This window comes from Mus pahari, chromosome 6 (genome assembly GCF_900095145.1).
Source record: "Mus pahari chromosome 6, PAHARI_EIJ_v1.1, whole genome shotgun sequence".
Lineage (NCBI taxonomy): Eukaryota > Metazoa > Chordata > Mammalia > Rodentia > Muridae > Mus > Mus pahari.
In genome coordinates, this window is record NC_034595.1 from 55,671,775 (window position 1) to 55,695,005 (window position 23,231).

Genomic DNA, 23,231 nt, shown 5'->3' on the forward strand with positions numbered 1-23,231 from the left:
TGGGCAAATGGATGTATCTGGAGGATATCATCCTTAGTGAGGTAACCAAATCACAAAAGAAGTTACTAGATATGCACTCACTGATAAGTGGATATTATCCCAGAAACTTAGAATACCCAAGATACATTATGCAAAATAAAAGAAAACCAAGAAGGATGACCATTGTGTCGATACTTCATTCCTCCTTAGAATAAGGAACAAAATACTCATGAAAGGATATAGGTACAGAAAAATCTTTTGAGAGAGAGTGTATGCCTGGTGCAGAAAGCCTTTAGCAGCACCCTGAAGGACCCAAGTGATCAATGGAGAAACACTGTGTCCTGTGACCCCGTAGGATCTTATACACAGCAGCATGAACTTCTCCTGATCAACTCATCCTCCATGTGTCAGCTGTCTCTTTCTTCAGACAGTTGCTCCTGTGAGGTAAAGTTAAGCTACAGTGTTGGGTTAGAATGATTCCAAAGGCCTGTAATAAAGCCATAGTCCTCCTCTTAGGAATATTGGAAGGTATTGGAAAGCTTCATGTGGTAGAACATGAGGGGAGTTTTTAGGTCACTGGGGCATGCCCTCAAATGGTTTGTAGAACCCTAGCATCACGAACCATGACTGGGAACCAAAACAATCCTTCCTTTTCTTTAACTTTACAATCTCAGCTGTTTGGTAACAGTAACAGAAAGCTGACCCATTGGAGAATAGATGTTTTTCTATTGCCGTATCTGCCTATACTTTGCTCGCGGTAGCATTTAGCATAGTAATCTCTTTTTGAGATTAAAGACAGTGTCTGGCACTAGGGGGTTGTCAATAAATATCACATAAAATAATGGACTAGTGAAAAGGAGCTATCTGAGCCAAGGGAAGGACTGCCCATGCTGGTGAACAGCTTTACAGCCTTAGTGACCTGGTGCAAGACAAGACTTCAGGCCCAGAAACCCCGAAGACAGACAGTTAAGCATCAATGAAAGATTGCCCTGTTCTGGAGCATCATGCCTTGTAAAAGAAAAGTGAAGCCCCGGAGGAGAAGATGTGGTATCAGGAGGGTTGACAGGGTGAGTTCATCCCAGTGATGGGTAAGTCTGAAAGTCTGGTGAGGACAAGGGTCACAGGTAATAAAGCCCAATCTCCCTATTGGTGCGTGAAGGGGTTGGGGGTGGGCAGGAGATTAAATTGTCTTCCAATATTCTGACTCAAATTTCATATCCAAAGATAGCCTAGAAGGACAGTGGTCCCTCTGTCATCCATGTGGTAGATACCTTCTAGGCTCTGCTTCCTCTGCCATAGCAGAGCAAGTCCCACTAGTGTCCCCTTCTGGTGTAAGCCCTGACCTAGCTTATTTTTGTTTCATTTCATTTTGTTTCATTCCTCCTCTTCCTCTTCCTCTTCCTCCTCCTCCTTCTCCTCCTCCTCCTCCTCCTCTTCCTCTCTCCCCCCCCCACCTTTGAGACAGACCAGGGTCTCAGGGAGCACAGGCTACCTTTAAACTTACTGTGCAACCAAAGATGACCGTGAATTCCTCCTCTTCCCCCTACCTGGAACTACACGTGTGCTCCATCAGAACCCACTCCAGACTACTTTTTCACTTTTTAATTTGTGGTGCTGCTGGTGATGTGCATGTGTTTTTGCCTACACCAATACATGGCATGCCTTTGTCAGTTTTCAAATCTCTATCACTCCTTTTTTTTTTTTTTTTTTTTAATTTCCATAGGCCCTGTCATTTGATCTGGAACTCCAGCTTTGGCTAGACTGGCTGACCATCAAGCCTCTAGAATCCTCCTGTCTCTGTCTCCTCCCAACCCATGCCAGGATTACAGAGGTATACTGCCATACCCAGCTTTTATATGGGTGCCTGTAGTCCAAGTTCACAGTACTGGCTAAGCCATCTCTATCGCCTCCGGTTTTCCTCGTAGCTGAACTACCCACATACAACCTAACAGCAGCATGATGGTCTTTGGGACACTCTGCTCAGTGAGTGCAGACATTTCCTCTCTTAATAACCTGTCTTTAGTGTTGGCCAGATTCTTACCTGAGGCATTCAAATGCTTAAGTGTCCGTTCATAGAGACAGAAGCATGATGTCATACCTCTTAGGCAGAGCTAGAGACATTGAGGAGAGGCTTCGTAGAAGAATACTCCACAGACATGCTCTGAAGCCACTGCCGACTTCAGTGGCTGACTGCTCTATGGCCTTGAGCAAGCTCTGTATGTAAGAAATGTGTGACACATGTGCCCTTTGGGGCAATGTAGATGTCATGTGAATCCCTAGACCTAGAAGAAGCCCTGGGTCCAGTAGGCCCTCTTTACTTAGATAAATCACTGCCAGGATCATTGTCAGAGATTCTTAAAACATCACTAAGAAACCCATGCTGTTGGTTTTCATTTAAAACTGCCTTAAAAACATCTCAGTGCAAAACCCACTACAACATGTGAGAATGAAAGGACTCAGAATTGCTCAGCTCCTAGGGATATCTTAATAAAGGACATGGAGGCCTTTTCTCTCCCAAGCCCTGCATTATTAAGGGAAATGTAACAGCATAATAACTAATATTTGCAGAGACCATTACCAGTGACAAAGAACTTCACACACCTAATCCAGGCCTAATCCTCTCAGTGCCTGCAAGAGGCAGATTTATTGTCTGCCTGGGACAGGTGACAGGACAGCCTCAGAGAGACCGAGTGACTTCCCTGAGACCACGCTGAAGTGGAAATTTAGGGGTTCTTTGGAAAGTCGGTTGGATGGTGTTTTGCTGGGACAAACACATGAAGGAGCATTTAGTTAAAGTGGACACAGGTGTGAAAGACTAGGGCTGACTCCAGAAGGAGTCACAGAAGCAGACACAGGAGAGGATGTTCTGCTAAAGCAAGCACATGAAAGGACACATGATGAAGGATTCTTTGCTAATGACACTCATGTATTGGTCCATCTTATGTTGCATAGTTGAGCTGCATTTGTCGGCACTCCATAGAGAGAAACATAGCAAAAAAAAAAAAAAAAAAAACTTGTGGTGGTGTACTGCAGTTTTTTGCCTCTTCCTTGGACTCAGGCTGACTGGATGTACATGCTGAGGCAAGGCACGTGGAGGACACGTGATGTTTAGAGGGTATAAAACAGGCCTCCACAGAGTGACAGAACCTGAGCTAGACTTGCTGGTACAGCTGGCTGTGTGACACTCGTGGGTCTCAGGTCTTTGTTGATCTTCGCTTCCCTGAGAGAGGCACAGCTAAGAACTTCTCCTGGTGTTCCTTCCTGCTGACTGCCAAGGCTGAGACCTGGCTGTCTCTGCTAGGTCATGTTGCTGCTGCCACTAGCCCAACTCTACCAGACTGGACTGCTGGTGTATAAGAGAAGCATTTGCAAATGGATGGAGCTGCCACTGCTTACCCATGAACTGAACTGCCGATTTCCAGACAACACAGATGAGAGTTGCTCCAAAGAACCTTTCTACACAAGTTCACTTTCCCCTTCCCCCACACCCTTTCTTTTTCATTCCCTCTGGTGGGTGGGTGGGGGTTACAAGGGAGGTTAAAAATAGGCTTTGAAAAAAATTAAAGTTACACCACACAGCTCCAAAGCAGCCCGCAGTCCGAGGCCGCTGTGTCTGGACTGCATAGCCTTACAGTACAGGCGAAGCAGTCCCAGATTAGTTGCATGGAGGTCACCAATACCCACAGAGAAAGGACTTTGGCCTGCATCCCTGCAGTGCAGAGATCAAATAGACTAGGGGTCTATTCAGTAAACAAGATAAGGAGACTAAAGACCATCATTTTCTTTGCCCAAGTTATGTACTAACCCTCTCTCTCCTAGAGTCTGCCGTGCATGTGACAGATGCGATAGTTTTATGAGATGGCACATACAAAGGGAAGGCATCACCCACAAACACTTGGCATGAGGCACATACGAAACTGACTTCCTATGCTCGGGTACTATACAAAAAGCACCCTGTCCATTTCCTGCCTCACTTGCCTGCCAACTGCTTCCTTGAGCATGCATTCTATAGAGAGAAAAGAGAGAGGGAAGTATGGTCATGTGTTCAGAGGGCAATTCTTGGAGGATTTTCAGCAGGAGTCAAGTGTCTGGCCTGACACTGGCCTCGGAAGCAGAAGCAGGCACAGAGCCCGAGCACTCCCATTATCACCCCGGCAGCGGCTACCAGTTATCTCAAGTCCACACCTTGCAGCCCCAGGTGTCCCTCCATCCATCACTGGCCATTGTCTGAGATCCACTCAGCCTCCCCCACCACCTCCTGCCCAGTTACTCCTTGTTAATAATCCAGTTTGTTCACATCCTCAAAACGATCTGATTCTGGCCCCTTTTCATCCCAAACACCATCCATCCATCAACTGCAGGCTCCACGGCTTGGTTAGGAAAATGAGAGTGGGGGAAGGGGGGCAAATAACAGATAAAACTTCTCCGTGTTATCTCTAAAGAAATAGAATGGATAAATAGATCTGTCAGACATGTATCATGCCACCTGACAGCCAAGTCTATTTGTTAAAAACAGGTTAGGATGGGAGGATTTATCTCACGCTTTAAGCTGTTAATACAGGAAGGAGACATATTTTTCTTTATCTCTTCAGGGGAAGGGGGGAAATCCCAAGGCCATGAATAAGGGACTTTTAATTTGATTTGATAGACTTTCTCTCACTAAGGTGGAAAGGGGTGAACTTGCTCTTTAATTTGTGCCTCTGGGATGCTATGGGTTTGACTGTCCTCTAGTGCTTTGTGAAGGTCATGGGATCCAAGAATCCCGCTCAGTGTTCTACTCTCATGATCTTTCTTACAAGTTTTGACAGCCAAACACGAAGGCCACATCGGCTTTGGCCATTGGTATCAAAGAACAAGAGGAAAATGGAGAGATATGTCTCAGGTGTTGGGGTCCTAAAAAGCAAGAGGAAAATAAAAGTCCCCATCTGTTATGGACGTCAGTAGATGGGACAGACAGGCAAGCCATAGTCCTAGGACGTGGAACATGTAGGAAGACAGCCACTTAGGGACATACCCTTGCTGAGCTGTGAATACATAGGAATAGCTGGATTGGCTTTCTGGGAAAGGAACTTAAGCCGTGTCCAAAGAATGATGGGAGGAGAGGGGAGCTAGGATCAGAGGCACACTTGGGAATTAGTCATGGAGGGCTTTGTCCATTATGTCAAGGACAGTAGTAGGTTTTTGAAACAGTGGTTTTAAGAATAGCCTTGTAATATAATGAAGGCACAGTGATGCACAGGCCTTAGATTAGAAAGCATGCTATGAGTGTGGCCGTTAGAATTACCCAGCACAGAAACCCCAGAGAGGCAGCCAGCAAAGGCTCTGAGATGCAGCACATGGTCTCCCAGAAAAGCTCATGACCACACTGAGGCTCACACTCACTGTCACCCACTTGAGAAGAACACACGCCACCCCAGAGCTAATAGAACACCTGTGAGTGCTAGTCCTGTGACTTCAGTCACTGTGCCCGCGCTGTCCCCTTCCTGTGGTACGTGTGGCTTTTCTGACTTTCACAGTTTTTTCCAGGGCTCAGCTGGCTGGCTGGCTTCCAGCTGTCTTCCCTGATTCCTAGACTAGACTCTCTTTATTCCCCTCTGGGCTTCTTCCCAATTAGGGACACATTGCAATTGCCTATGGGTCTCCTCTGTCAGACTCCAAGTCCTTGTACTGATGGGCCTGTGGCTCAGCACCTCCAGCATCCAGCCGTGGCCTGGGCACCAGGCATCACTGGGAGTTAGCCTGACATTGTCTTTTCTTTTTTTTTTTTCTGTTTCTCTTTTCTTTTAAAATTTATTTTTATTACCGTTGTTGTTGTTGTTGTTGTTGTTGTTGTTGTTGTTGTTGTTGTTATTGTTGTTAGATTTTCTGGGGGGAAAAAAACCACTAGCCAAGGAATGTAGTCACCTCCAACAGCTGGAGAATGCCCAGAATAGTTTGTATGCTGAGTCTTATAGAAAAAACAAAGCCCTGGTGATTTTATCCATACGTTTAGGTATGAATGTATTGATTACCTTTTTTTTTTCTTAAAATATTCAATGTATGTGGTACTATGTTATGAAGCATTTTCATACATGTATATGAAGCATACTCCTACATACTCCCGTACATACTCCCGCCCTTTCTCACCCTCCCCTCTCTTGTTAGTCCTCATTGTCTCCTAGACAATTTTACTTCTCTATTTTACCACAATGATTGTTTTAATTTGTGTGTACGTCCGGCACATGCATGCAGTGCTCGCAGGCGCCAGAAGAGAGCGTTAGATCGCTATAGGTGGAGTTATGGGCAGTTGTGAGTTACCTGTCCTGGATGCTGGGAACCAAACCTGGGTCCTCTGGAAGAGTGAGTAATACGTACTCCAAGCCATTCCAGGCCTTCACTTCTACATTTGTGTCATATATACAAACATGATTTGATGAATCTGTGTAAAATCCAGTAACCATCAGTGAGAGAAAATGTATTTTTTGAGTTAATATGACTATCTGCGGCTGCATCCACCTTTTTTTTTTTTTTCAAACAACATTATTTCATTCTTTAGGACTGGAAATCATTTTCTTCATGCCTCCCTCTGCTTTTAGAAACCTAGGTGTGTTCTGCAGCTTAGCCACTGTAATTACTGCTATAATAACCAATTAACTTTATTTATATCAGTGAGGCCTCTTTTGAGCTTCAGGCCCTCACAATATTAAGACAATAAATTTGTATTACTATAAAAAAATAGATTTTCTTTGAGATAATAACTACTCCTAACCTAGTCTGGTCCTGAACATGCTATATAGTTGAGCTTCCTGTCCCTACCTCCTTGTGAGCCTTCATGTCCAGTTTATATTATAATATGGTGGTATGAATAAGAATGGTCTTAATAGGCTCAAATATTTGAATGCCTAGGGAGTGGCACGATTTGAAAGGACTAGGAGGTGTGGCCGTGTTAAGTGCGGCCTTCTTGGCATAGGTGTGTCCTTGTTGGAGGAAGTGTGTCACTGTGAGTGAGCCCTGGGGCTTCAGAAGTCCAAGCCAGGGCCAGTGACTCTTTCTTCCTGCTCCCTATGGATCAGTATATAGAGCTCACACCTACCATGCTAGCATGCTTCCATGCTCCCTGCCATGACAATAATGAACTAAACCTTTGTAACTGTAAGCAAGCCTCCTTTTTTAAATAGGAGTTGCCATGGTCATGGTGTCTCTTCACAGCAATAGAACACTGACTAAGACATGTAGTATTAAAGCTTGAACTTAGTACTTCCTATGTGCTAGCCTAGCATTCTATTAACTGAGTCCCATTCCCAGCCTAGCCTGCTTATTTCTGAAGTGGATGGGTAGCAGTGGAGCCTGCCTTCCTGGCAGTGAAATGCTGGGCTGTTTTCCTGGCATTATCTTCCCTTCGCGCGCTGTAAAGCACAGAGGCTTTGCAGAGGCATCCCTCATTTCTGCAGTGTGGCTTTTGAAGCCTGCCCTTTCTCCGTGTCCATCTTCTCCTCCTAAAGGCATACCACTCCGGAGAGATCCACTGAGTGTGCGACTCTTTAGATCTTCCTCGCAGAGAAGGAAAAGAAGAAAGCCTCTCTCCTTACTGCCTTTCTCCCTGTCGTTAATTTACTTTTCAAAAGACACACTGTCAAGTTGAAGGGTATATCTTTAAGCCATGTGTTTACACCCCACTCCCTATAAAACCTGAGATTATAGATCTTCTTAAAGGACCTAGGGGGAAGTGTACTGGGAGAGGTGTATGTTTTGTGGAGGTGAACCACTGCTGGGAAGGAGAGACTGATGTAGTAAAAGATTGCCACAGCTGCTTTATTTTAATATCTGATGCTGCTGGGGGAAGAGTTCTGTGTTTTGCTGGTGGTCTGGGCTCAGGTGTGATCCATTAGTCCAGTGGTTCTCAACCTTCCTCATGCTGTGACCTTTTAATACAATCCCTCATGTTGTGGTGACCCTCAACCATAAAACTGTTTTGGTGCTAATTCACAACTGTAATTTTGAATCTGATTCTGTTATGAATCAGAATGTAAATATGATATGCTGATATACAACCCCTCCCCCTCGAGGAAAGGGGTTGCCACCCACTAGTTGAGAATCGATGCTTTAGCCTCTTCCTCCAAATTTTGCATCTTGTTCCCAGGTTTCCCACCCCTGACAAGGATCCCTATATCATCATCTCCTCCCTGCCTTGAGCACCACAAACTACCATGGAGAGCCCTCCAGTCACAGACCGAACAGAGCTGGGCTAAGTAGGTTGAGGGGTTGTGGGTGGTAAGCAAGTGCCTGAAGTAGTGCATGGAATGTCTGACCCACAGCTCTGACCCACGAGACTTAGTTTCCTTAACTGTGGAGTAGACCTCACAAGCAAGCCTTTAGAGGTCCTTGGTAAGCCTACATCAAATAGCGAAGCTCAAGTGCTCTGCCCCCGGCCCTCTGTGTGCCATGCACCCCATTTCTTGTGGGCATATAACGACTCTTTTTCTCTCTCTCTCTCTCTCTCTGTGGTGTTCAGCCTTGCCTGTGCTTGGAATTGCCAAGGGAGCACTGACTGCAGCCCCCAGTGATTCAGATTTAATTGGACTGCAGCCTCTGGACAGGAGGTTTGTGAAATTCCCCCAGGTTATTCTCATGGGTGGCCAAGGTTGGGCACTCCGGAACTACTGTTTAGAGCAAGATAGAAAGTCCTCATTGGTCGCCTGCTTGGCCTCTTCCACCTGGCCTCAAGTCACTTGTTAGCAACTAGCTGCTAATAAATCGCCAAGTCACTAATAGAAGCAAATTATTAATGAAAACTAACTCCAAAGGGGGAAACAGCTACATTCACAAGCTAGAAAGCCAGAATGGAGTCTTTTCTTTCTTTCAGATAGAAGAGCCAAGTTTATTTAGGTAAACCTCTGAATCACGTTTTAACAATGGGACTGACAATGATGATGCTAATAATTTGCCATGTGGCAGGCACTGGGATGGGTTTCATACTCCCGACTTTTTTTGTCTTTCGTCGTTTTTCCCAGTCCCCATGTCCATCGTGTACACACCTACATGTCCCCCTTCCCCGTGTTCTTTCTCACTGTCACGTTTTTTTATCAGGCTGGATTTCTTTTTCTGAAGTCTCCTCCATGTTGATCTGTTAAAAAGTCCATCCAGGTTCAGATAGACCCCGTGCTTGCTGCCTCTGAAAATGTGTGCAGGCTGCATTACCTGACTTGTCCTCCCTCCGCAGTCACTTGGATGCTTCATAAGTTGATGTTAATAATTTACTCCCAGTGGCCCAAGAGCCTCCTCTTTTTCATGTATACAGTTGGCCATCTGTTTTTGAAGGCTTCCTATCTACATAGTCTATCAACTTCGAAGAGAAGCCAGGGATAAACCTGGGCTGTTGATTTATCTAGTTTTATGTCAACTTGACACATTTTGGAAGAGGGAACTTCAGTTAAGGAAAAACAAAACAAAACAAAACAAAACCACTAGACTGGCCTCTGAGCAAGTCTGTAGTATGTTTTTTTAAAAAATTAGTGATTGATGTTGGAGGGCTCAGCTCACTCTGGGTGTTGCCAACCCCAGGCAGGTGGTACCGGGTGATACAAGAGAGCAGGCTGAGAAAACCATGAGAAGGAAGTCGGCCAGCAGTACCCCTCCATGATCGCTGCTTCAGTTCCTGCCTCCAGGTTCCTGTCTTGAATCCCTGCCCTGACTTCCCTTCATGATGGACTGTGAGTGGGGCATGCAAGCTGAAGTTAACCCTTTTCTCCCCAGTTGCTTTTGCTTATGATGTTTCCTCATAGCAACAGAAACCCTAATTAGGTCACTTGGCAACTGTGCTGAACATGTACGTGGTTTAGAGTGCTCTGGAGCACTAGGCTGACTGGTGTGACTGGCTCTTCTCAGGAAGGTCAGTGAATGGACGTTGATCTTTACTGATTCACCCTTCCAAGTCCACCCACAGCTCTGGGAGGTTGACCGATACAGACCTCACCCATGAACTGACTCTTGGCCTGTCTGCTTGTCCAGCAACCATTGCTGATGAACTCCCCTTCAGTCTGCAGTGCATAGCCTTGGCATCTGAAGATACTGTGCTGAATAAAACCAGGCCATTTTCTGTCTTCAAATTTGATTGCTTGCCAGGACAGAATCACAGGAGATGGTCTGGGGTCTGAACGCTGGGATCTCTAAGTTCTCCAAATGGAAGTCCTCTACCCAGTGTGGAAAGAGGAGGCTGGACTTTGAGAGATGACAAAGTCATAAAAGCAAAGTTCTCATGAGTAGGACTAGTGTCCTTACAAAAGAGGCCCTAGAGGCCCCTCTGCCATGTGATAACATAACAAAAGGACATATATAAAATGGAACACAGCCTCTCCAGACCCTAGACCCTCTGGAGCCTTCATCTCTCAGTATATGCTTCCAGAATTGTGAGGAATACATTCTGATGTATCTAAACCACAGCCTGTTTATTGTTAAGCATCCTGAATAGAATAGGATAGAAAGGTGGTTCTGGGAAGTAAAGGGTCACAACTCCCTGGAACAAGGAGGCAGCTTTAGAGCCAGGTTATTGATAGAGGCTAAGAGTTATGACTAGAAAAAAAATCATGAGTATATTAAGAGAATAGCCTTTGTGGGTTTACATGTACTCAGAGCAGCAAGCAGTGCTAACCAGCAGCCAGGACAGGTAGCAGCTTCTGCAGCCTCCTTGCCAGTCCTGCATCCAGAGGTACTCAGCAGGCCTGGGTCTGCAGGTTCCTCCCTAGGCATGGGGCACCTCCATTCTGGGGTGGTGGGTTGTTGCACTGTCTCCTCCTCTCCTGGGAACCTCCTCTGCACTCTGACCAGGAACTCCAGCAGCTCCAGCGCCCAGGGGCTTTGATGTCTGCAGGAAAACATGCCAGGGGAGGAAGCAGTTAGTGTAGAAGCCGCTGGCTGGGGATGTGGGGCCAGAGGTCACCTTGTTGCTCCAGGATGGTCTACAGTCTTTCCTTGGGGAAATGCCCTGGGTAGCAAACCAAGACCTCTGTGCTTGCAGCCTCACTGTTAATTTGAAACTCTGGACGGAGTGAAAGGAAAAAAAAAGCCACTGGGGAGTCCATCTCACGAAACCGGAATCCATGGTTGCATGGAAGATAGAGCAAGGCAGGAAGGATTCTCCTCTGGGAGAACGATTCCAAGTCTTCGGAGGCTGTAAGGAATAGAACCATGAGCGCCCTGCTGATCCGAGGCAGAGGTCTAGTTAGAGATCTCTGTAGCAGATTGCTGAGGTTCAGTTTGTAAGTTTCTAAGCCAAACCCTTCGGAGCCTGACAGTGGGGCCTGGGGTACGACAGATTGTCTGTGCAGAACTTCCAAAGGCTTGCACTGGAACCCATCCCACAGAACCCCACCTAGGGCTGCCGGCTCACTTCCCTGGCTGTGCCTCTCCCCTCAGGAAAGTTAAGGTTTGTTTTTTTTTTTTTAATTTTTTTTATTATTATTTTCTTTATTTACATTTCAAATGCTATCCAGAAAGTTCCCTATACCCCCCCCCCAACCCCTGCTCCCCTACCCACCCACTCCCACTACTTGGTCCAGGCCTTCCCTTGTGCTGGGTCATATAAAGTTTGCAAGACCAAGGGGCCTCTCTTCCCAGTGAAGGTTTGGTTCTATGAGAAGCGTGAACCAATCCAATGGGGACTGTTCATCCCTTTCTATCCCCATTTCCTTTTCCTAATGAAATCTTCCATGCACCCCACATCTAATTCAGATGAAAGTGGAGCAATTCCATTGAGGCTAGGGTGACTACCGGGTTCACCCTCCTCCCCTGGGGGCAAGTCCCAGCACCCGAGGGCTCCTCAGATCTCACTGTGAACATCATTGGATTAGATTATCGCCAAGTCCCTTCCAGCACTGTAATTATACTCCCTGATGGGGCAGCCACAGCAGGATTCTTAGTCTCAATTTCTCCCACCTCTGTGACTCTGTCCCTGTTGGCAAAGGTTTGCTAGGCAAACTCCCAGGGACTCTAATGGGTTTTGGTGAGAGCTGACAGATGTTTCTGCCTTAGATGTCCTTGCCAGTTTAATCTCTGTCAGGCTGAATGTCCTGTGAGGTGGCCATAAGGCCACCTGATGTCCAGACCCTGCTTGGAGGTGCAACGCTGGCAGTTAGCTGAATGTACGGGAAATGAATGAGAAGGATTGCGACTTTGAATACAGCTCCTAGTCCCCCACTCTCACCCAGGTCTCTGGCATCTTGCTCTTCCTCCTCCACAGCCCATAGTATGTGCATACGGCTCAGCAGGACTCTCAGAGTCTGGCCTCCACCCTGTGAGAGGAGTGTCCAGGTGACCCCTCTTCTCTCTATCTCTTTGCTGTGTGGACCAGGCTCCTTAAAGGGAATACTTAGAATGCCCAAGGCAATCATACCTGTGTCTTGAAGTCAGGCCTGACTGAAATCATGAAGTAGTTAGGCCACGCCCACTCCCCACTCCTGTAAGTGATTGGTACTGAGGTTACCTCAGAGTCTTTATGCTTATTCAAAACAGCCTAACATGGGACACACTCAGTAGCGACAGTTAGGTCAAGGCCTTGGGTCCTAGCACCAGACTTCCTGGGCCCAGCTCCCTGCTCCTCCATTCTCTACCCACATGACCTATGGCAAATTATCTCCCGTTGCTCCTGCCCCAGGCTCCTCATCTGTAGAATGAACTTAACAAGAGCATTTATCTCAGGCTCTGTGGGAATAGTTAAGCTCACGTACAAGGATGTGCTGCTGCGCCGCTGGCTTTGAATGAAGAACAATTATTTCTGTCAAGTGGCCTTTGGTCTCTGGGAGAAGTCACCTGGCTGAGGGGCCTGCAACCTATTACATGCCCTGCTGATGAACCAGGAGGATCCCTGAGCTCTGGAGCTGGGCTATCTCGCCCCAGAATATCTTTCCCTCCTCACTCCATGCCCCAGTTCACCAATTCCCAAATAGTTAGGCAGTGGCTTCTCCAGCTCCCAGGAGAAGACAGTGCAACAGCTTTGGACCTGGTGGTTGGTGATGTAGTTTGTATTCTCTGTACCTGCATTTCTCAAATGTGGGCTTTCCCTCACCTTCCCACATCTCTCAGAATTTCTCCCCTGGATACCTGATAGCAGTCTGGGACTTAAACTGTCCATTCTTGAGCAGAGGAAAAATTCAGAGAAGTGACCAAGCCAGGTAAACCCATCCATAGAGCATCAGGCATGCGACAGCTTCTTCCTTCTGCTTGGTGGCATGTTGGTGGCATGGAATCTGGCACCTGCCTTACTTAGCTGGTTTAATGCTCAGCCCAGCCTGTGAGGACTAGACCACTCTAATTTCGTTTTATAGCAAGTACTTACGTGAGAATCGGAGACACTGGGATTCAAAGACATGTTTGACCTCAGAGCTGTTCTGCCCTGCCTCCTGCTTGGAGATACTCCCTCAGTGAGGGAACGATAACCTGCTATTATCTCATCTCAAAACCAGATCAACGAGGAGTTCACCTCTGAATACTAAGGAAATTGCTGTCTGGGGTTCCTCCCAGCCAAGCTGGGTTATTTTCAGCTTCAGACTAACAAGTCTTCATTATGTTGTCCTTCCCTAGTCCAAATCTGAGGCACGGATATTGTGGAAGCCTCCTTGAGGCAATCTTATCCCACCTATAGACTCCTCGACTTCACTCAATGCATGTCATAACGCATCTGAAAGAAAGTCCTTACTCATTAAACCAACATCCTCTGCTCTATTAATCTTAAACTTTGATCTCAGTGGCCATCCATGCAAAGCAAGGTGCAGCCCTTCCTGCATGACTGTTCTAGGAATCTTGATCTTCCTGTGTGTTCTTAATGCCAACAATGTCCACTCTTTCCCACTCTTCCTCTCACAGTGTCCCTACTTTGCTTCAGCAACATCTGATGAAGCACACGGGAACGAAGCTCCTGGCTTGTCAGAAGAATGATGATCTAGCTCTTTAATTCCATTAGTTAAGCTGTGTCAGGCTTTGGCCTCCTACACAGTCAGAGGGCTGCATGCTTTGTTTACTTTCTACATATAGCTGTTTAGCCAGGAGCACCTACTCACCCACTCTGTGCTTCCCCGGGAGGCTGCTATGGACACAAGTACCTTTGGTTTGTCCATCCAGACTTCCCTTGTTCTCTGTACATGTTCTTCCATACAATAGCCAAATGAAACTGGCTTATACATTGATTTTTACAACCCATATACACTGTCTTCATCCTGTGTATCATATCAAAGTAGCTTTGTATGGCTGGTAAGCTGCAAGCTTAGGTATTGGGATGTGCATTGATACAATGGGAGCTTGCCATGCCTGGCAGCATAGGCCTGTATGTCAGCTTTTTTGAGAAGCTGAGATAGGAAGTTTCAGGACCAAGACCTGCCTAGGCAACTTAGTGAATGCCTGTCTCAAATAAAAAGTAAAAGGAGAGCTGGAGTGCAAATCTGTCGGAGTGAACTTGCCCAGGATGCACAGAGCCCCAAGAGGGAGGGTGGGAACAAACAAAGAAAGAAAGAAAGAAAGAAAGAAAGAAAGAAAGAAAGAAAGAAGGGAGGGAGGGAGGGAGGGAGGGAGGGAGGGAGAAAAATGTATGAGAAACTTAAATGGAACTAGTTGACCACCCTCCCCCTCAACCCCCCTGCAAAGAAGTGTTTAAACAGTATCCCCAGGGTAGGTTCATGAAATAACAGGGATTCACATCCAGGGTCCTCCAGGTCATCCTAAAGGAAGAAAGTCTTTATTCCTCTTAATAAATTCCTTCCACAGTGCTGGTTAATGAGTTTGTGTCAAAACTGTACACTCTTGGGTCTTCTTTGCTCCGACTTTGTTTTTAGTAGTAACTCCCTATCTAAGACCATCTGCTGCATCCCCCCAAAAGACCCCTTCAACTCCCCGTTCCCGTTCCCTGTAAACAGAACCTTATGTGAGAGTTTGGCCTTTCCCGTGAAACCACAGTAAGGTAAAGTCATTTGCATTCAGCAAATGACCTGTATTCATTCAAAGAGAGGAAGGCAGAGAGAAAGGGGAGGGCGGTCATGACTGTGGAGCTCTACAAACCAAGCAACTCCAAGGTCTGTTGACAGCCACTAGAAGCCAAGAGAGGCGTGGGACACATCCTGCCTAGAGGCTCCAGAGACAATCTCCCCCACACCCCTGGAGTGCATTTCAGCCTACAAGCAGCCCTGGACAAGGGAGAATCTTGATGGCAGGAAGAAAATGGAAGAACAATCAGGCCTGTGCCGTGAACTATAAAACTCTTGGCTGTAGATTTCTAGAGCAGTCAATGAGAACACCCAGAAACAGAGGTTAGAAATCCCAAAGGTTCCTTCTGTGTACTGGCCCCTGGGATCCATGCCAGGCTAGGGCAGAGTGGACTGCCTGAGTCTTACCTTCGATCCCGTCTAGCGCCGCGTGTTCACAGGCCAGGCCCTGCCGGCCCTTACTACACTGACACCGGCAGCTGGTGCGGTCGAGAATGGGCTCCCCTTTGTTGAAGCAGGGCCCACAGCGACAGGCATTAAATTCCATCAGGTACTGGTCCAAAGCCCGGCGCAGGTTCTGACGTTTTGTCTCCAGAGGTCCCAGGTTTGTGTGCCGCAGTAGTTGGTAGATAGGCTGTATCTGTAGGCACAAGAGGATCACATGGTTCCTCCTTTTGGCTCTGCCTACCTTTTCATAGCTCAACAACTGGCTATGAAGCTTCTGAAAGGCCTGCGGCAGAGAGCAGATGCCCGGGGTTCCCCGTGTCCTTCAGGATCCCCACAGCCATTCTATGAACGGGCTGTAAGCATCCGACTCGGAGATGGGGAACTGGGGGCTCAGAGTATCCGTGTGACCTGCCCAGAACCACACGAGTGTTCTTTGCAAGAGCCATTCTGAACATGGTTTCCAAATCCCTCTGAAATTGATGCTCTCCTAACTCCAGAGTAAGAACTATCTAGAAGCTACCCTGGCCAACCTGCTTGTTGCCTGCAGAACTCCAGGAAGCCAGAAGCACGTAATAGGTCTAGTTCTATGTATTCAAGCATGTCTTCTGGTTTTTGTCTGTCACCCTTTTTAACACAGGCACTAACGAAGGGAGTCCCTTTGTCTTTGGAAGCTGTTCCCTTAAAGATGTTGGTATGTGGGTGGAGGAGGGTCATTTCCATGTGATGTAACCAGGGTTCCCCAGCCTGCATACTGTTGACTGAAATCAATCGTGCATGGTGCATGGTGCAGTGTGTGTGACAGGCTATGTAGCAGTGGCAGTGGATGATGCACACTAGATGCCAGTGACCCCCTTGTGTTGAAAATCAAACCTGTCCTGTGCCATTGCTAATAAACGCCCTAGGGGTAAAAACTACCTTAGGCTGAGAAGCAGTCTGGATAGTGGAAAGAGGACCACCATGCTCTGGCTTCCAGCTGTGGGGTCTTTGTCATGGGATCTATGCACCTCCCTTCTTCACCTGAAAATGGAAACCAACACCCCACCCTCTGCTTTCACTGTGAGGACCCTAGGAGATGACATATGGCAAAGCCTCGTGGCTTAGAAAAAAAGTGAAGTGGGTGTGGCTTGCTGCCTAGCTGCGTGGCTGAGAGACTCAGCTTTCCCTCTGAGCCAGGGAATGGTACCCACTCTAGAACCCTCATGACCCAAAGCGAGTGTAAGGTGACAGTGTAAAAGACAGGATAGTATACAACACCAATCTCATTAGAAATGCCATTAGCAAAAACAGGGAAGGAGGCTGGGAAGGTGACTGAGTAGATAAAGTGTTTGCTGAGTAAGCACGAAGACCCAGGTTTGAATCCCTGACACCCACGCAGAAAGCCAGCCACAGCAGCCAGCTCCTGTATCCTCAGCAGTGGGAGACAGAGACAAAGTTGTCCTGGGGACTTGCTGGCCAGTCATCACAGAGATCCAACTTCTGTGATAGACCCTACCTCAAAAAAAATAAGAGGAAAAATACTTGGCAGTGACCTTTGACCTCCAAACACATTTTTCAGGGATGACTGTAACACACACACACACACACACACACACACGGGAGGGGGAGGGGAGACTGTGCTCTTCTGGTGGCTTTACTTCTTGTTATCTTTAGCACCTTCACAATGCCCTGCTTTTGAAGAAAATCATATAGTGAACATTTTCAGCAGGGCTCTCATTTTAGAGGGCAGGAACCTGAGGGTCCAAAGGACATACAATTTGCCTAAGTCTGATAGAGCCACCGTGGGTCAGTCAGAAGTCAAGGGCAGGCACGTCATAGAACTTTGACAGGTTATCCTGGTAATGTGGACACAAAGACTCATAGCAAACAGACCTTGGTCCGTGGTTAGAAGTCATTTTAGAGGCCTTCAGACATGGCAGGCAAGGATTGGCTGGAGCCTAGGTCAAATGACATCGCTTACTGGAAGGTCAGGAAACTGGGCCCATTGTTAGGACATGAGTATGGAATTGGGCTGCCAGGGTCCTGGTTAAAGAAGACTTATTTCCAGGCAAGGCCAGCCCCACAGGGCAGCTTCCCCTTAACCTTGAAGCGGCCCCTTCCCTGCCCTCATGACCCTCGGGAAATGCTTCTGAGGAGGGCTGGATGCTTTTAGGAAGGCAGAAGGATAGAGAAAATAGGATCTTAGAATTTTAGAGCTTAAAACTTACGGTCAATGATCTTATGCCATTTTATAGATAAGTCAACAGAGTCAGGCAAGGAATGAAGCAGCTTGTATATGTATGTATAACTAACACACACTTAACACAAAGCACATAATACAAAATAAAACAATTGGATTCATCTAATCTGAGTACCTGCTAAAAATAATAATGCTGACATCATTTCTACTTTGGATCTTAAATTATTTCTAACTGGCATCTCTCTCTCTCTCTCTCTTTCTCTCTCTCTCTCTCTCTCTCTCTCTCTCTCTCTCTCCTCTCTCTCTCTCCTTTTAAAGCATAAAACTATCTTCATGATTCAGTGTATTGATTCCTCAGAGCAATACACTTCTCAGAGGGAAGTGAGGGTTGTGAAGCGATAAGGATGTTAAGGAGTTCATGGGACATAGCTGTCTTTTGCTTTCCACAGTCTTCTATGCTGGTCCCTTAGTAGTGTGGATTTGTTTCCACATCTAAGATTTCCTGAGTATCCCCTCTCTAATTTTATAATTTATCATTCTTTGTTATGTTACACACCCGGGCTGAAAGTGTGAAGGAACTGACCCAGGTTTCACCCAGAAAGGGTGAATGAACCGAGATCCAAACCCCTCCCCTTTCTTGTCTTCCCAACCCCAAGCTTGTTGTTCCAAAGAGTTTCAGTCTTCATATTTTGACCCCCACCTTCCCCTTGGTACTGTTGCTCAAAACAAACACAAAGTTCCCATCTTAACTATGAAAGTGGTGTGTGTGTGTGTGTGTGTGTGTGTGTATTCTCCTAATACCAATTTTACAGTTTTTGCCCAAATCACTAATAGCTTGAATGATAGCAATTTTCAGACCCTGTGTGAATTACAGGTGCGTGAAAGTGGTCCCTTACTTACTGGAGAAGAAATAAAATCAAGGTTAATCCAGCTGACCTTTCTTTCTTAGTAGAAAGCAGTGTGTTAAAATAGAGTTTCAGGTTTAGGTGTTTTAGAAATATCTATTGGTTTAAATAGATAATATCTCTATGCTTACATACATGTAAAAATGAGCACAAATATGGTGACAATAGTTAGGACAGCAATGATATTTTTCTTAAAAGTTTCAAACAAACAGCTGTTTTGGGGGGTTTTCTTGTTTTGTTTTGTTTTGTTTTACTTTTTTTTTCATTTTTTATTAGTATTTTCTTTATTTACATTTCAAATGCTATCCCGAAAGTTGCCTATACCCGCCCCCCTGCTCCCCTACCCACCCACTCCCACTACTTGGCCCTGGCCTTCCCCTGTGCTGGGTCATATAAACTTCAAACAGCTGTTTTTAAAGCAAAGGTAGTTTGACAGCTAGAATATTGAGCTTGTGAGGTTAGGAACAAAGCCAGTTTCTTTTTCAACTTTGTTGACACATCAGGTCAGAGGATTCCTACCTGGTAGGGGTGCGGGGAGGTGTATGCCATGTGGATTGCGCAGTGGGGGTCCCTGGCTTAATCCTCTAAATCCCACTGACCTAGCATATTGCTTAAAGCCACCCTGCCCTGTGACTAAGAATCAGTTCTAAGGAAGGTGCTAAGGCACAGGCAAATGAGAGCTAAACACATGGTCCATGGGCCTGAAATCTAGGCACTGTCACCTGGACACTGTCTAGCCCTAAGCAAGTCATTTAGGATCCCAGGGCTTGATGCCTAATCTGTTCAGTGTTTATTGTCTGCCCTTTAATGAAAACATGGTACTTAGCACAATGAAATATTACTCAGCTGTTAAAAAGTTAAGTTTGTAGGGAGATAGATGAATATGGAAATTGTAATATTAAGAGAGGTGGCCTGTTCCAGAAAGCATGTGTTCCCTCCTAGGCATATCCTAGACACACACACACACACACACACACACACACACACACACACACGCATGCACGCACGCGCACGCTGTGAATGTAGTAAGGCACAAATACCTTTAAAGGGTATCAAGAGAGGGTAAACTAGGTGATAAGAAAGGACATATGGTTAATGACCAAGGATACAAAGTGAACCTTTATCTAATTTTCATGGTGGCCGTGTGGACTGAAGGAATAAGAACCACTCTTGTATTGCAATAGACTCCACCATGTGTTCGTCCTTTGGGGGAGCAATTGTGAGAGTCTGGTGTTCTTTTGCAGTTTAATGACCACGATCACCATAGGAATTGATCATGACTAGGGACTGAGTACATTTGTCACATTGACACACTTAGAAAAGGTGACTTTTTTTTCACATTTATTCTGGTGCTACAGTTTCTAAATTCTTTCTCTTCTGTTTAAAACTATATCAATCATTCTGTTATAGTGTTATTTAACATGTGAATTATATTGCTGTTCATAAACTACAGCTTTTGAAAGAAGTTATAACCTCCTAATTTACCAGATGGGATCTTTCAATTAGTTCATGCAAAAAAATGTAAGATGCTGTTTCATGCCTAACCCTGTAAAGGATCCAGGCTAGCTGTGGTCAACCAGACCCTGAACAGACCTAAGTTTCTGACCCTAGCTGTCCTGTGGGTCTAGATTAATGTCACATCTTCTCTCTAGGCAAGTTTGGGCAAGGGTACCAGTTCAGTGTGCCGTTACATTTAATCTTGTTCTTTGATAGGCTCATAATAAGAAATACGAAATGATCTGCTCGGCTTCACTTTCATTTCTTATGGACGTAGGGTTTCTTCAACTGCGAAAAGACTTACCTCAAAATCGATAACAGCAGGGTTATACTTTAATGATCTCCCCCAGGACTGATATGTAATGGCACTGATGTTGTGTGTCAAGACACCGCCCCCGACAGAACTTCCGCCTTGCACCCGAGAAATGATGTCCTCCACTCCCGAGATTTTCTTCTGTGTTTCTATCAAAAGAACGACAGTGTTAGCTTTCTTCCCCCCAAACCAAAGGCTGGATGGCACGTTTGACTGAGGAGATAGGAGTGACCATCTGTTCGCCTTAGAATTAGCCCGTTCTTCTACTGTAGCTGATAGCCAGCAGGATGGAATGGACAGAAACCTGTGAGTGGAGCAGACTTGAAGAGACCAACCCACCCCAAGATGGGTGATAAATGACTGGGAAGGTCAATGGTTGTTCATCCACTTGTCCATTCATGGATCAGGAGTTTAACCCGGTGTATGCTGGCTCTTGTATTCTCTCCCTCCACCTCTCTCCCTCTCTCCCTCACTCCCTCTCTCCTTTTCTCTCTTGTTCTTGCTCTCTCTCTCTCTCTCTCTCCCTGCCAAATATTGCAGCTGCTCTGACAGATATCACCACGGCTCTCAGTGCAGATACTGAGAAGAAAGCAGTTTGATGGGGCCAGTTGGGAAGACAAATTAGTTGTTGACAAAGTAAGCATTTGCCAGGTCAAGGAGAGAGCCTGAGAGGTCATCAGAAATAGGTAATTTGGCTCAATACTCAAGACATAAATAACCTGGGCCATGTGTATTACTTAAGCTGACTCAGTATGCACTTCGTTTACTACATCATCAGCTGTCTTCATAATCCTTTCTCTGTCCCTCACCTGAAAAAATAAAACTTGATTTGTATTTGACAGGTGAGTGAGCGCATGAATGAATGAATGAATGAATGAACGAACAAACACCTACGCTGATGTGTTCACAAAATGTTGACTACCCATGTATTTTCTTTCACTGGTCATTATTCTTTGAGCTTGGACTTGGGAGTCATAAAAACTTCTCCCAAGAGACTTGCTTTCTCCCTCAGCTCCATTTCCTGATGAGATGACAAGAGATGTTATCCGTACTGCCCGTTTCACCCCATGTCTTGCTGGAAACTAGGAAGCATCCTTAGTCTGCTGAATGTTTTGAAGAGGACTTTTGTGTAGGCAGGGGGACCCAAATCAGAGACACTATACATAAATTATGACTTGGGGAACTTGAAATGGAATCCGCTGGAGGAAGAGGGTCATTGCCTGAGTGATGTGTCCCAAGGAAAGTCAGGCTTCACTCTTGGGAAGACCCACTGATAAACACTTACCACGGGCGGCATCTCCAGAGTCTCCACAAAACTCTCCTGATATACTTGCTCCTCCAATTAGTTTATCCTTAAATCCTAAGCCAATGCCACCACCAACACATGTTTTGATGTCATCCACGGTAATACCTATAGCAGGAAGACAGAAACAAAGTCCTGGGATTAGAAAGGACAGCTGCCATGGTGCAACCAGCTCAGGCTAGGGAAAGCTCTGGAGGCAGAGAGGGCTCTATGAAATAGTCACTTTTCTCTCCTGTGCATGGCCATCCAAACACCTGTAGAAATTGGGGAGTGGGGGATGGGCACAAGCGGCTCTAGATTCTCCTTGGTTTTTCTTGGCCGTTCTCCTCTGAGTCTCCTTGAAGCAAGTGTTCTAGTTCACCCATCTCCATCCAGCCCTGGACTTTGCCCCATTTTGCACAGGATGTCCTCCAGGATAAATGTCATCTTCCCTCCCTTCACCCTTTCTAAAGTCTATCCAAGCTCCCGTTCAAATAGCATTTACTTCATGATGTGTTTTTGGAACAGAATACGCCTTACTCCCTACAGTTCTGTATTACTGGTCATCTTTGTCACTGTTCTTTTTAATCAGAAGTTCAGTCATTTTTTTTCCCCAGAAGAAATGACTGATAAATGAAAGACATTCAGTGAAGGGATGTTGTGGTCCCATGGGAAGGGAGTGTAAGGAAGCTTACAACTTCAAATCCCAATCATTGACCCCTGAGAACTCTGCCAAAGGCCACAATCCCACTGGCCTCGGTTTCTCATTTGTGGAAAAGAAAGGAGTTGCTCTCCCCCAGGCACGTATCAGCGGAAGCCCTCTGAGACACTAGGAATATCGGTTTCTGCGCACCTCTGGAGCTGGAAGCAAACACCTGGAGGGAGAGATGCTCTGAGCAGCCCACTCAGCACCATGTAAAGGACTTCTGCTGTTTCCATAGAAGCACTGTCAATTTCTAGCGTATAACTAGCTGAGGAAGATTGAGCATATTTAATTGTTTTAATTTTTTTTAAAAAAAAAAATGCTTCAGTGGTGAAAAATAAAAGTGGATGGAAAGGATTCACAGGCAGAAGCCAGAGTGAATTCTTCAGCGAACAGTGGAGTCCTACTGAACCATTCAGAGCACTGCCTGATGCATCTGGGCTGAGGAGCAATTGTGCCCTTAAATGATCTGCAGACCCAGTGCCAGAAAGTGCTTGCAGAAGAGAATTCTAGTTTTGTTTGAGCCATGACACTTGTCTGCTGTGGCTTTGCTTTCTGAGGGGCCCAAAATAAGATACTAACCAGTAAGGGAGGACCATGACTCAGAGAATCATAGAATCTGAGAGCTAAAGAGCCTTCAGACACCCAGCACACACTTCTAATTCATAGTCAGGATGCATATGGTTCGTAAAGGTTAATTGTTTCACCTGAGGTCATGAGGCTGAAGTCAGGGAAGCTGAGATTCACGTGAATAATTGGCTGGCTCAGAAGCCTGCAGCAACTTCCCCATCCCCAGTTATTGTATAAGACTAAAGCATCCTATCCTCTGAAAGAAAAAACATAGTAGGCACCTGCTGTGTACTATCCTGGTCCATCATGCGCTGGCAATGTAGCTATCTTGGGTTAAAACTCTTGTGCGTCAGATGTGACTCTGATTAACTAGTCTTTATTAGGTGTGTGTGTGTGTGTGTGTGTGTGTGTGTG

At 46.0% G+C, this 23,231-nt stretch overlaps 1 protein-coding gene across 1 annotated transcript in view; it reads right to left on the minus strand.

Moving 5' to 3' along the window:
• Positions 1 to 8,811: 8,811 nt before the first annotated feature.
• Positions 8,812 to 23,231, minus strand: part of C8a (complement C8 alpha chain) — a 51,346-nt gene continuing 36,926 nt past the window's right edge. The window contains exons 8-11 of the mRNA XM_021200937.2: positions 21,548 to 21,673; positions 20,254 to 20,411; positions 15,333 to 15,564; positions 8,812 to 10,819 (exon numbers count right to left, since the gene is read on the minus strand). Of these exons, the coding sequence (XP_021056596.1) occupies positions 10,668 to 10,819; positions 15,333 to 15,564; positions 20,254 to 20,411; positions 21,548 to 21,673 (668 nt within the window). The 3' untranslated portion in view covers positions 8,812 to 10,667. The remainder of the gene's footprint in view (positions 10,820 to 15,332; positions 15,565 to 20,253; positions 20,412 to 21,547; positions 21,674 to 23,231) is intronic.